At 45.4% G+C, this 13991-nt stretch overlaps 1 protein-coding gene across 2 annotated transcripts in view; it reads left to right on the top strand.

Moving 5' to 3' along the window:
• Positions 1-13991, top strand: part of DYM (dymeclin) — a 1763009-nt gene that overhangs the window by 1035281 nt on the left and 713737 nt on the right. For both annotated transcript variants that reach the window (XM_069626954.1, XM_069626953.1), the window contains exon 12: positions 8957-9070. In XM_069626954.1, the coding sequence (XP_069483055.1) occupies positions 8957-9070 (114 nt within the window). The remainder of the gene's footprint in view (positions 1-8956; positions 9071-13991) is intronic.

Raw genomic sequence — 13991 nt, 5'->3', positions numbered from 1 at the left:
CTTTCCTTTTGACTCTTGTTTTGGGCGCATACTCCACAGGACATTATAAAGTCTCTGATATCTTTTTTCCAAGACGGCCACCAGAAGTAGCGCTTGATCTTTTCTGAGGTCTTGGCCATACCGGGATGTCCTTCCATTAAAGAATCGTGATAACAAGAGATTACTTTTTTCTGTAAATCTGTGCTGGGTAGGTATAATCGTTCTTGGAAATACAATAAGTTGTCCTTTACTGCAAAGTCCTTTCCCTGCAGATGCCAATTCTGTATGTCTGCTGGAGTTACAAGTTGCCTGGCTTTATCCTTAACTTCCTCTATGGATTCTGTGGCGATTACACCCAGAATTCTTTGTTCGGGAATGATTGGTACAGGTTTAGGGTTGATCAAGTGTTCTTCCACTCCCATCCGAGAAAGGGCATCAGCTTTACCGTTCTTTGTACCAGGTCGATAGGTAATTATGAAGTCAAACTCGGCAAAGAATAATGCCCAACGGAGTTGTCTAGAGGATTGGGCTTTTGCGGTTTTCAAATATTGCAGGTTTCGGTGATCCGTAATCACAGTAACGGTGTGTCGGGCCCCCAGCAGATAATGCCGCCAAGCCTTAAAGGCAGACTTGATAGCCAGAAGTTCCTTGTCAGTAATCGTGTAATTGATTTCAGGAGGCGAGAATTTGCGGGACCAAAATGCCACGGGATGCAACTGATTGGTTACCGGATCCTTTTGTGATAGAACTGCCCCCATGGCAAGGCTTGAAGCATCAGTTTCCACGATGTAGGGGAGTTCGGGGCGAGGGTGTTTTAAGATTGGTGCAGAGATAAATTTAGTCTTCAAATCCTGGAAAGCTTGTTCCGCCTCGGTAGACCATTCAAAACGTTTGTTTTTCTTTAACAAGGCAGTGATGGGCTGGACTATTCGAGAGAATTCGGGGATAAACCTGCGGTAAAAGTTAGCGAAGCCTAACATGCTTTGCACACCTTTTACGGAGGATGGTGATGGCCATTTGAGAACTGCATCGACCTTCTTTGAATCCATACGCACTCCGCCAGGTGATAATATGAATCCCAAGAATTCAACTTCAGTCACGTTGAAAACACATTTTTCCAACTTAGCGAAAAGTTTGTGTTGACGCAATCTTTCGAGGACCATTTTCACGTGTTTCCGATGTTCAGATTCCGATGAAGAATAAACGAGGATGTCGTCAATGTAAACAACAACACACACATCTATGAGCTCTCTGAGGACATCGTTCATAAAATATTGAAAGGCGGCCGGGGCATTGCAAAGTCCGAAGGGCATGACCTGATATTCAAATAGCCCATACTTGGTGCGGAAGGCCGTCTTCCATTCATCGCCCTCTTTTACTCGTACCAAGTGGTAAGCTCCTCTAAGATCCAGCTTTGTATATATGCATGCTTTTCTGACTTGGTCCAGGAGTTCAGGGATCAAAGGTAGCGGATATCTATTCTTAACGGTGATCTGGTTCAGGGAGCGATAATCTATACAAGTTCTAAGGTCTCCTTCCTTTTTTAGAACGAAGAACAAAGCTGAAGAAGCAGGGGACTTGGAAGGACGAATAAACCCATTTGCCAGGTATTTATCCAGGTATTGTCGAAGGTGAAGGTTCTCAGGCTCGGTGAGGGCATAAATTCTACTACAAGGAGGAGTAGATCCAGGTATCAGGTCTATCTGGCAGTCATAAGACCTATGAGGAGGTAGAGAGTTAGCCTGATCCTTCCGGAAAACATCTTGGTATTCTAGGTATTCGGGAGGTTACTGGGGAGTCTCTGAAGAAATTGCTGCCAGTGCAACACCAGGTGGAGGGTGACAAGTAGAGACACATTCTGGAAACTGGACCGTTCTTGCTCGCCAATCGATCAGAGGATTATGTTTCTCTAACCAAGGTATTCCTAGAATAATCTGAAACTGAGGGGCCTTGATCACATCGAACACGATCTTCTCATGGTGTCCATCTTGACTTACTAGCGTCACCTCTTGAGTGGTATGCGTTACTGGCCCGGAGGCTATCTCCGTACCATCCACCGTAGTAATGACGTCCTTTACAGCCTTGGGACAAAGAGTTAGATTCATCCTCAAAACCATTTCATGATCCACATAATTGCCGATGGCACCGCTGTCGACGTAAGCTTCAATTGCATGTAATCGATCCGGATTATCAGGACTAATGAGGACCATAGGTATCACGAAATGCGAGGTCACGGAACTGGTTTTCACGCTCGGCAAGAGGACCTCTATTCTTGTCGGGCGAGGTCGTTTCCCTGCTCAGAGTTTGTAACTTTGGTAACTGCAGCTCCTACTGCCTTCTTGGCAGGTTTCACCGGACAGTCTCGAAGAAAGTGCCCTGAGTTTCCGCAATAGAGGCATAATTGCAACTGTTTTCTCCTTTCCCGCTCCTTTTGTGTTAGAGGACCTTTCAGACCCCCTATTTGCATGGGTTCCCCGGAGTCTAACTCTTTGGAAGGAGTTGGCGGTTTGGAAAATACTCGAGCATCAAACTTGGAACGATCGGCCTTCCTGTTCTGCAGTCTGTGATCTATTTGAACGACTAAGTCTATATAGTCCGAACAGTCTTGTGGGGGATTCACTACTTGGGCTAACACATCTTTGAGCTCTCCACGTAGACCTCTATAAAACAGCGTAATCCTTTTGTCCTCAGGCCATTGAGTTTCCACTATCAGTCTGTTGAAAGACGCTATATAAGCCAAAAGGTCTTGATTACCTTGTCGCAACGAAAGAAGCTCATTGTCCAAGGCCTGCCCCTGTGAATGTCTTGTGAACAGTTTTTCCATACTGAGCTGAAAAGCTTGAAAATCATGGAGGACCGGATCATCTTGATTTACTAGAGGGATCGACCAGTCTGCTGCATTGCCACTAAGGTACGAAAGCACGAAAGTTACTTTAGCTTGATCAGTTGGAAAGGCTGCTGGCCGGCATAAGAAATGCAACCGGCACTGATTGATAAATACTGCAAATCTCTTTGGGTCACCAGAAAATCGTTCGGGCGGAGCCAGAGGTACATTCCCAGGTAGGTTGATCTGCACTGGATTCATAGAGGATGTAGAAGGAAGATTTCCCCCAGATGCGGGTAACGGGGTCTGTCCGGCTTGTGACTGTAGCAATTGTCTAGCGAGATCATCTGTTCGCTCCTTGGAAATAATCAGTTCCCTTCTTAGAGCGTTCGTTTCCTGACGGGCTGCATGCACTTCTGCCCTTAGTTCCCCAAGTAACTGGGCTAGCTGGTCGGTATCCGAGGTTTCCATAGCGCCTGGACGGGAGTTTTGTGGTAGGCTTTGCGTTCTGTAACGCTCACCTGATTCCCGTAGAGGCGCCGGTCTTGACTGGGCGTATACCGTATCTTCAAAGGTGATGTGTAACACACGGCTGGCTCTTTGGGCTGGACCTCTGTGCACTGTATGTCTGACTCGAAGAGTAAGATGTCTGCAGATAGAAAATATGGGATTAAGGAACTGGGTTATTGAATGTCTCTCTCTTCTTCCCTTTCTCTTCTCCTGTAGAACCCCAAAGGTTAACGCTCTCACCTTAGGTAAGTGAACGCCGTACTCTCCATCTGCCTCGGGGCAGGGTGCTGTAACCAGTTTCTTCACTGGATAAGGGGAGCAGGCCTCTTGACTTCAGAGGACTGCTGTCCGTCGTTTACTGCACGAACGGTAAATTTCGAGTAATTCTAATGTCTTTAGTAATGATGTTTCTTGTTTTGCAGGGTTCCGGCGATGGCGGATGACGGGCTGAAGTGAGTTGAAGATGGAGCCCGTGTGATGAATAGAAGCGCCTGGAAGCACGTAAGTAAGCGCTTGTTGCCTGCTTCACGATGCGCTCTAACTGTCTTTTTATTTTGCAGGTACAAGTTCGGAGCGGCTGCAGGGTGCCGGAATACCCACTGGGTTAGATGTGGAAAGGAGTAATGGCACGTGAGTATTAAAGTTCCCCAATGTCTTTAAACGCACCTTGTTTTGTCTTTCAGATGCGGGATACAGCGCCGAAGGCCTCCGGAGCGTGCGAAGAGTTGGTAAGCTTTTGTCTTTCAGATGCCGGAATGCAGTGTGAAGACCTCCGGAGCGCACGAAGAGTAGGTAAGCCTTTGTCTTTCAGATGCCGGAATGCAGCGCGAGGCGTTGGTGACAGCCGATGGACCAGGTAAGTGAAGAGCTGTCACTGAAGACTGTAATGCTAACCTGTTCTTTCTTGTCTTTATAGGTGTTGCTGAAGACTGGATTCAGGATGGTAAGCCTTTTTCCTTAGGCCCAGGATCAGATGCAGAAGACACGATGAGCGTTCTGCTGCAGAGGATGCAGAATAACGCAAAGCAAGATTCATCCATCGGGTGTGGTTTAAATAGCCTCCTGTAGTGCTTAGGTGTCTCCTTCCACAGCCACGCCTAGGTAAGAAAAGAGTTCCTGCTTTCCAGAAGAGTTCCAGTGTTCTGAATCTAGGGAGTGGCTCCTGCCCCACCCAACAGGAAAAGTAGTTCCAAACAGAAGAGGATCAGAGGCTCAACTGGCAGGCAAGTAAGCAGCATGGTCTGCTGCAGGTAAGTCCACCCAAGCATTATGAGCCCGGCGCTTCCAGCGCTGGGACTGGGCATATTTATGAGCCTGGTGCCACTGGCGCCAGGACTGGGTCAAAAAGGTCCCAATTGGGACTGGTTGGCACTCGGAACCTGGGTTATGGATCTGCTTCCAAGGGAGTTGGGAAAACCCTGACCTTTTGGAAGCAGAGATCATGACAGTTTGGTGACGCAGAGTATAAACTGGCCATGCTCGTCGACGACATGCTTCTCTATCTGGCAGATCCTCAGACCTCAATACCCAAAGTGCTAAGGACTATACAGGATTTTGACAAGCGGGCAGGGCTTAAAGTCAATGCTGAGAAGTCCACGCTCTTCCAATACAAGGCGCCAAATCACCCAGGCATGAGAAATTGAAACACGTGGGGAATAGCAGTAACGCAACAGAAATTAAAATGCCTTGGTATCAATGTCACGAAAAGGACAGAAAGGCTTATACGAGACAAATCTCACGCTGCTAATGTTGGAAATATCAAAGGACCTAGATAGATGGGCCAAGTTAACAGCATCATGGCTTGGCCGCCTAAATGCTATTAAAATGGTAACCCTCCCCAAACTCCTTCATCAGTATCAGATGCTCCCAATTGATATTTCACAAACCCACTTCTCAGAACTGAAAACCATACTCCTAAAATGTCTTTGGCAGGGAAATAAGCAGCGAATAGCCTACAGCATCCTAACACAATCGAAGGAGGAAGGTGGAACAGGGCTCCCAGATTTCTACATATACTATCGAGAAGCCCAATATTGAGCCTTGGTGCCACACCAAAGAGGAGACAAACAAAAGCAGTGGGTTGCAATGGAAAACTACCTACTACGACCCGTAACGCTCAGAGAATGGCTATGGGCTCTGAAAACGGCATTTCCGACCAAAGTAATCAGCAACTAGGATCACTCCTGAAACTGTGGTGGAACTAAGGAGAAATGAAGGGACTCACGACAAGACCATTCCCAATGAGTTGTATATGCCCCCCACAACCCACAATTAGAAATGAGATCCAGGATCCACAGCGTTTTTAGAAGTGGTATGAGAAAGGTCTGAAAAGGGTCGGGCAGATAGTAAAAGCGGATTGTTGCATATCCATCCAAGACCTGGAAGCAGGCCTGCAACTTAAACCCCTTGGAGTGTTCATGTTTTTACAGCTAAAGGGAGCGCTGATGCCCCCAGAATGGAAGGAGAAACTTCAAAGGGACCTTGCGTCACTGGGAAAAAATCTTAAGTGAAACCCTTCCAACCAAGGGCCTCATCTCCCAGCTATATAGATGGAAGTGTCATACCCTCCCATCTGAAACAATATGGGCCTGGAAAGGAAGAGAACTCTACAAGATGGAGAACATTATAGGAGCCCTCCACCAGATCCCCCCCCCAAGTAGAGAAATGGAATGGGCACCTTTCCTCAATGTCTATAAATGACTGGAGATGAAGCCGGTGGCAACGGACCCCATGGAAATGCATGAAGCCATCCCCAAGATCAGTACCTACGACTCGTCTTGTCCCGGGGAGGGAGTTGTAAGTTTGTCTGAAAAACTGCTTTTATTACTTAAGTATACGAACATGTATGAGATCGTTGTTAATTTCCTGTGAAGAAAATGCTCAATAAAGTAAGTTTTAAAAGTGAGGTAAAATTGGCCCTGCGAATATTGTAAAGCGGAAAGACTGAGAAAAGAGGAGATAGTAGCGTAAAACATGATGACCAATTTATGAGTGGAAGTACAAATAGGAAGAAAAGCAAGAGGAAAGGAAATAGTACGGCGGGGTGGAGATATGGTGGAAGCAGGAAAAAAGAAAACCTCAGTTTAGGAGGGATTGAGATGTTAATAGTGGGACAACATCCAGGATTGGATTAGGGAGCAAGCAAGCCGACATTGCAAAATTAATGGAGTCATAGAAGGAGGAAAACGACAGAAGACATTTTGAATCGTCCACATAGAAATGATATGAAAAACCAAAGGTTGAGGTACTTCAGTGATGTAAAGTTATTGAACAGGTCATAGGACTCTGTGACACAGATAGCGATCCCCCTCTTTTCCCCTGCAGCCCATCCATGGAATTTTGCAGCTGGACATTTCACCCGGGAGTGCATTGAACAGGTTTCATTCCAGATAACTGCAACTGATGTTGAATTCTCTGTAGTCTCTGAAACTCCTTTCCTACATTCCAGTGAGGACTAATAAAGCCAAAAGTTCAATTCTTCACCGCTATACGAGTGACTGCACCACAGTGTCCTGGGAATGGCTGAGGTGGGCTGCTGAGCCTGATGCCTTTGAGTTTTAGACTATTAGGTAGTCCACATCTGATGGCAGAAGTAGGGGTCATAGTAGAACTGTAGCCCAAGGGTGTTTGCTCCCATCACAGGAAATATGGCTGTTTTTAGCTTTTGAGGCCAATCAAACAGCTCTTTTATTACTATGTATGTCTGAGGTACTCTGAGCTGTTTTTCATATGATCAAGGTGTCCCATCAGTCAAATAAGACTATTATTCATGCAAATACATTTCAACTGCTGTTGTGCTAGAGGAGCCTTTGGGAACGTCGCACATGATGTTTTTGATTGAGGATGATATACATCTAATTCTTATTTTTTGACACTGCATTTGTATTTTTGTTAGATTTTTATAGCGCTTGACGCATAAGCACTGAACAAAAATAACCAGCAGCACAATTGAATGAGTCAATATTAAAAAAAAACTAAAAAAAAACAGATTTCCGAGTAAGAAGATAGATGTTAAGGTACATCTTGGACAGAGGAAAAAGGGATATGGAACGCAAAGAGAGAGGAAGAGGATTCCAGTTCTTTGGGCCCAGTAGGGTAAAAGGATGAAATTGTGAAGAAGCACAGGGAGAACGATGCACAACACGAAAAAAAAAGATGTTCGGAATGAAAAGAACGAGCAGGGGAATAGAATGAGTTTAAAGAAGAAAGATAGGGAGGAGCAAGGCCATAAATACATTTTAAAACAATACTAAAAAAATTAAAGAGTAAACTATTTTCTATCAAGAGCCATTGTAATAAAAGTAAAGCGGAAGTAATGGAATCTCGAGGGAGCAAGGGAACAAAGAACCCAAATAGAAGCCTGTTAGAACGAAGAGGGGCAAGATGAGAAGGAGGAAGGCCAAGAAGAAGAGAAGAACAGTAGAACCAGTGAGAAAACACTGGAGAAGAATTGAGAAGTTTAGCAGAAGAAGAAGTGAGAAATTGACCAGTCTTATTTGAATATTTAAAAGTTGATACTGTCAGGAACGAGAGATAAACGAAATATAGGTAGAAAAGATAATGAAGAGTCATGAATAACAACAAGGTTGCGAGCTGAGGTAGAAGTAACAAGCAAAGAAGAAGGAAATAAAGGAGGAGGAAGAGGAGAAGGAATAATAGAACCTGGAAAAAACAGAACCTCTGTCTTAGAAGGGTTAAGATGTAAATAGTGAGATGACATCCACGATTGGATTGCAAGAAGACAGACAGACAGAGAGAGAAGAGTGAATGTAGTCAGTAAAAGATCAAAAGGATAAAAGATGTACAAATCATCTGCTTACAGATAAGAAAAGCCAAAGGGAGAAATAATAGAACCAAGAGGGGAAGTATAAAGATAAGAGAAGCAAACCAAGTACTGAACCTTGCGGAACATCATGCAAGAGCGGAAATGAAGAGTGACTAGCCCAAGAAACAGAAAAAGTGCATCCTATAAGATAGGAATGAAACCTGTTTAACACTGAGCCATGGAAACTCAAGTCAGAAAGAAACGAAAGAAGACTAGTGTGGTCCACCGTATTGAAGGTGGCCAAAAGAGCAAGAAGAGATGAGTGTTTAGAATTGTGGTCAGACAGAAGAGAATTAGTGACATATAAAAGTGCAGTTTCTGTGGAGTGACAGGGCCTAAATTCGGACTGAAAAGGAGGTCATAAAGAATGTTCATTAATGAAAGAGGGAACTTGAAGATAAATAATAAGCTCTAAAAGCTTAGAAAGAAAGGGAACAAGAGAAATAAGACGAAATAGGACTGTTAAGATAAGAACAATGTTATCTATTCATGTTTTTTTTAATTCATCTTTGGGGGTTTTCAGGTGGTCTTATAGAATGTCATGTGCCACATTATCGTACGCCGTAGATCGAGTAAGTATGATCAATAGCTTCGGTTGGCCTACATTCATGGCTGTGAAAGTTTTCCCATTGGTTTCCATGTTAACATCTGTAGCTGTTTGTTGTCTGAAACCTGCTTGATGACCAAAAGGCATTGTGTATGGTACTATGAAATTGTGGAGCTGTCCCTTGACCTGTCCACTTTATCTTTGTTCTTATTAAATCTTCTTTAATTTTCTGGAGAATTTTACTTGTTGTATGTTTCTTTTTATTTTGCAGATACTGAAAAATATTACTTGGTACTCGGAGCGAGTTTTAACAGAGATTTCATTGGGAAGCCTCCTTATATTGGTGGTAATTAGAACCATTCAGTACAACATGACAAGAACTCGGGTAAGGAATATCATAAGTCATACTCTCACATTGTATGTACATGTGCACTATATGTGTTGGTTGATTCCTCTAAAGCATAAATTCTCGAAGCCACTGTTCTAAGAATGTCAGCTATCTAATTAGGTGTCAGACTTCTACAAACATCGATATATCTGTTCCAGACTTTCTCACTGCTCCCGTTTTATAATTTAATATTTTTATGATTGAAGCTTATCAGTTCTCTCCTGGTGCGATTGACCTTAAAGGGATAGGGTCTGTCCTTGTATAACGCCAGCCTGTAGAACAGTGTAAAATATAAATACACAGGAATGCGGGCTGGTTCTAAAGGCGGACCGGAGGGAGGAAGAACCCAATAGGAGAAACCTCCTTGAGATCTAGCAATATATTCAAAAATGCCCGGAGAGTTCAAGGGCTCCAGACTGGAGAGGCAGGCATTGAAAGCAAGACTGCTGATGGAAGGAACCACTGAATTATTGGATACAGAAGGATCAGGAAAGAAAGGGTACTGAGGAACGGAACCAAACAGAAGCAATGCACAAAACAGGAATCAAGTGAACACACAGAGGAGCTTCTCTCCACAGGTGGGTTCCCGAAGCCTTGTGATGTGAGGAGCATCCTCCCTGGCATGCCGATAACGTAGCTGGGCAGATTGGGATTGCCACATTCTTCTTTTTTCATTTTTTTTTAAATTTCTTTATACGTTTTAACATAAACCACAACTTATTTATAGGGACAAAATACATTAAGCAATTCAAAAGTCATCATGCTAGAATTCATGACAATAGTTTCTGTTAACAAGCTATACATTACATCTCAGCAGTATCATAGTGATAATTATTCACCAATAAACATCCCTAAAAATCAAAATAATTTCATAATCCGACATGTAGACAACTTTTTTTTCTGGTCTTCCATACTCTCAAGACTTGCTTAACTGCCGTCACCAAGGTTTTGTTGATCCAACATTTAAATCTCCGGGCAATCGCACTCCTCTCACTATTTGATAGCAAAATTGCCTGTGCAGGCGACCTAGGAAAGGTCATATTTAATATCACATCCAATCTGTCCAACGCTTCTCCCCCAAATGTCACTGAGTCTGGAACAATCCCACAACATGTGCAACAACGTACTCCTTTCCCTACCACAACCCCAACATGAATCATTGTTCAATAAACACAACTTGTGCATCCGTACAGGGGTCCAATATACTCGTCCTAAGAGATTCTGTTGGACGGGTCGTAATTTTGACCTAAAACCCACTCACGCTCTTCTTGAAAGCAACTAGAGCGCTCCCGCAGCTTCTCTGCAACATCAGTGGATCTTCCAGCATAGCCACATGAAGCCTCGAGCTCAGCATATCATGACACATATTCAGTAAAAGCTCAAATATCCGGCACCAAGGATCCCATGGTACCAAATAAATCTGCTAGATATATGAATATTGGTATTCTGTATGGCAAAGATAAGTAAAAACAGCTTGGTATGAGACAGTTGTGGTCTTCTGTTCTGTTTTCCGAATCACAGCTGAAGATCCGTAAGCCAGCATCAAAACAGACTTTTATTAAAACCAGAACAGTGCTATTGATGTTTTAAGAAGGCTCAGAAGGGAAGCCGCCTGGCTAGATTCGGAAACTGCTAAGCTTATATAAAGGTACAGACGAAGTGTATAGAGCATGCAAGAGAACCAGAAGAAAGAATAGGTAGTTACAAGCACATTTACAACAGTGTGGAAAGCAGGGTGTGGCCCATTCAACCCTCCAGCATGGAAATATCTGCATTGTAGAATATAGCCGTAAAACAGTCGGCATATGTGCGAAACGCAAGCACAGAGACCGCAGCGTAGGGAGCGGAGCGTGGCAGATTATTCTGGCTTGCTGGATTGGGGCCTTTAGCTAGTCAGGTAGTGAGGCAAGCACTGGCGAATAGCCTGACAAGTACATTTCCAGCAGGGAAACTCTCTGGCCCTCTGAGTAGAGGCACGGAACTAGCTTTAAGATGGCTCCTACACAAAGCCTAGAAGGTAAGACAATTTCTGAACATGACAGTCCATCAATTGTTTGCTGTAGGCACTTCCGATAGTTTTGGATATTTTACGAATGGCCTTACAGTGAATTATGGGGATATATTTTGAGAAGCCACAAAATGATTAAGGAATGGCCACTTGTATTTGCAAGTGTGGAAGCCACAATTAGCAGTGCTTATGATTGGGCCCAAGAAACAGGTGCAAATCATTTTGGAATAGGCACCGAGTTAATGGCCAATATGGAGAGTGCTCTAAAAACACTGAAAGAAATCATGGACTTTTTTGCGGCACACAATAAAAGTATTATACGGTCTGTTTCAAATAATGATCTTTCCTTATAAATACAAAAATAGAACAGACTCAAATCATCCCTCTCGAACAAATGGTGAACTGGCGCTGGGATGATGCATATTGTACAGAAACAAGCAATTGCCAGTGAAACCTATATGCAAGCATTCATGAATGAATAAAGACAAGTAAAACTGTCCGCGGAGTAAGAAAGGCACAGACGGTGGTGTACTATCGGATGGAACACCACACAAAGGATCTATTGAGTTAAATGTGACACATAGTGAGGTAGATAAAAAGAAACAACTAATTTTGTCTAGTCTCCCGGATCTTGAAATCTCTAGGTACATGAAGCGGAAATATAATTAGCACAGCCTCCTCTACTCTGCGGGCCTTGCACATAGTCCTAAAATGCTTGGTTAAACTGTTTGAAATACCAGAACATGGTGCTTTTATTGGAGCAAACAAACTCACGGCTTCTAGCAGTACTGAGCTATGTTATATTGGTGGAGTAGGAAGAATGCTCTACTTTCTTAGAACCTAAACATCCAATTACATAAAGAATAAAGATTACCCCTGCTATTGTGCAGGGAGTCTTGATTCTATTAAAGACACAGAGGCTAGCATTATGCTTGCCTATCTTTAATTCCGCTCATTAGCAGCTTTTCAATGTAACATTTGCAAACACTTTTTTTTGTTCATGTTTCAAAACAAACCCTTGAGGAACTACAAATCCCCAAACGTCCTTTGAACATTGCAGTCCTATGACCAGCAAAGTCCACCAATCCTGACTAAGCCTCTCCTGCGACCCGTTCCTTGCCTGGGTCCCTTCCTCTTTCTTTTGATTCCAAACGACCGCTCCACTCTTGGGAAAATGGTGAATCCACCTATGTGGCAACTCCAATAAACTGTAATGGTACAACGGCTCCTGAAACACCGGAATGTCCATCCTCAACGTGATCCAGGTCAACTCCAGACACCAGCCCTCCGGCTGCATATGAGGACTTAAGAGTTCTTCTGGTCATGTCCTACGAGGCAAGAAGAAAACTGAGCCATCATCAGGGATACGCTCATAACATCTCTTAACATAGAACACCATATTATATGCATAGGTACCTCCCACCATTGTATCAAGGGCGGGATACTGCTTGCCTGCATGTGTTTTAATAGAATCAAAACTCCCTGCGCAATAGCAGGGGTAATCTTTATTCGAGAGGATTGGGTCCTCCGACATATTCCATATCTATGACAGGTAATGTCCACAGCTGTGCTGCTTTGGAAAATCTTTGTCGTCTGCGTCCTGCGTCGATGACGTCGATGCGCCGTCCCCGAGGACCTCCTCCGACGGCCGACATCACCCGATGTGATAAGTAGGGCGCACGACACCCATAGCCTCAGTTCCGTTTTTTCCGCAAATGTGTTCGCTTCGTGCATCTCGGTATGCCTCGACTCATTGGAGTTTGCTGTTTTCAATTCTCGGTTCGTTGAACCTGTTCGGTTTGTTGTGAAGACCTTTTCGTGGCGATGTCTTTCTCATCTTCAACCCCGCGTCCGGGCTTCAAGAACTGCGGGGACTGTGGGGCCAAGATGTTGGTCACGGACTCGCACGACGCCAGCCTCTGGTGCCTCGGGGAGGCCCACGATACGGACGATGTGTCGACTGCCAGTCGCTCACGGCAAAGGCCTTGCGGGAACGCAAGAAGAAGCTGTCAGTAGGCCGGATGTCTAAGCCCCGGAAGTCGAGGTCTGCGGGGCTTTTGACGGATGACTCGAGGGGCGACTCTCCGTGTCATCGTTGGAAGTCCGGTGGGTCTCCTTCCAGGAGTCGGTCTTGCCACTCTTCCGCCTCTTCGAGGCATTCCAGGAAGCGCCGACATAGGTCGCCTTCCCCGTCCTCTTCCGAGGACTCCGCCCGTCGGTGGGTCGCTTATCCCTCCATGCAAGCAACACCAGAGGAATGGGCTTCCTTCGGGAAGCAGATGCTAGCGATTCTGGAATCGCAGGGCACCGGTCCGTCCGTGCCTCCGAGTGGGGTAGGTCGGCACCGTTCGAGAGACATGGCTCGTACGCCATCGGGCTCGAGTGGTCGGCACGGCTCGCGGGAGAGGTCCTGCTCGGACAAGGGTAGCCGTTCTTGCCATGCCCGTGCCAGGTCCCGGTCCTCGACGCGCTCGAGACCGTGTGATCCTGTGCCGTCTTTGAAGAAGACGTTGACGCCTGTGGCGCCGAGGTCGTCGACGATTTCTCTCGAGGCTCCGCCTCCGAGGGGGTCGTCGACGCCGTCGGCGCCTAGGTTGTCGAGAGACACGCTCGGAGCTCCGGCTTCGAGGACTGTGTCGCCGCCGCCAATGCTGGCGGCGCTGCAGCTGACGTCGACGCCGATTCGCTCGATATCAACGCCTTTTCTGTCGACACCGGCGCCGACTCGTTCAGCGCCCTCGACGCCTTGTCTGTCGACGCCGGCGCCAACTCGTTCGGCGCCCTCGATGCCTTTCGAGGCGGTGGTGTCGGAGGGACCCCGTGGCACGGGGTTTGACCCTAGAAAGGCTATGGCTAAGGTCCGGCACTGCTTTGATCCAAAGAGGTCCCCCTCTCCCCGCCTGGAGTACA

This window comes from Ambystoma mexicanum, chromosome 6p, assembly GCF_040938575.1.
Source record: "Ambystoma mexicanum isolate Mex_15411 chromosome 6p, UKY_AmexF1_1, whole genome shotgun sequence".
Lineage (NCBI taxonomy): Eukaryota > Metazoa > Chordata > Amphibia > Caudata > Ambystomatidae > Ambystoma > Ambystoma mexicanum.
Note: the sequence above shows the minus strand (reverse complement) of the source record. Positions and strands in the feature narration are given on the sequence as shown.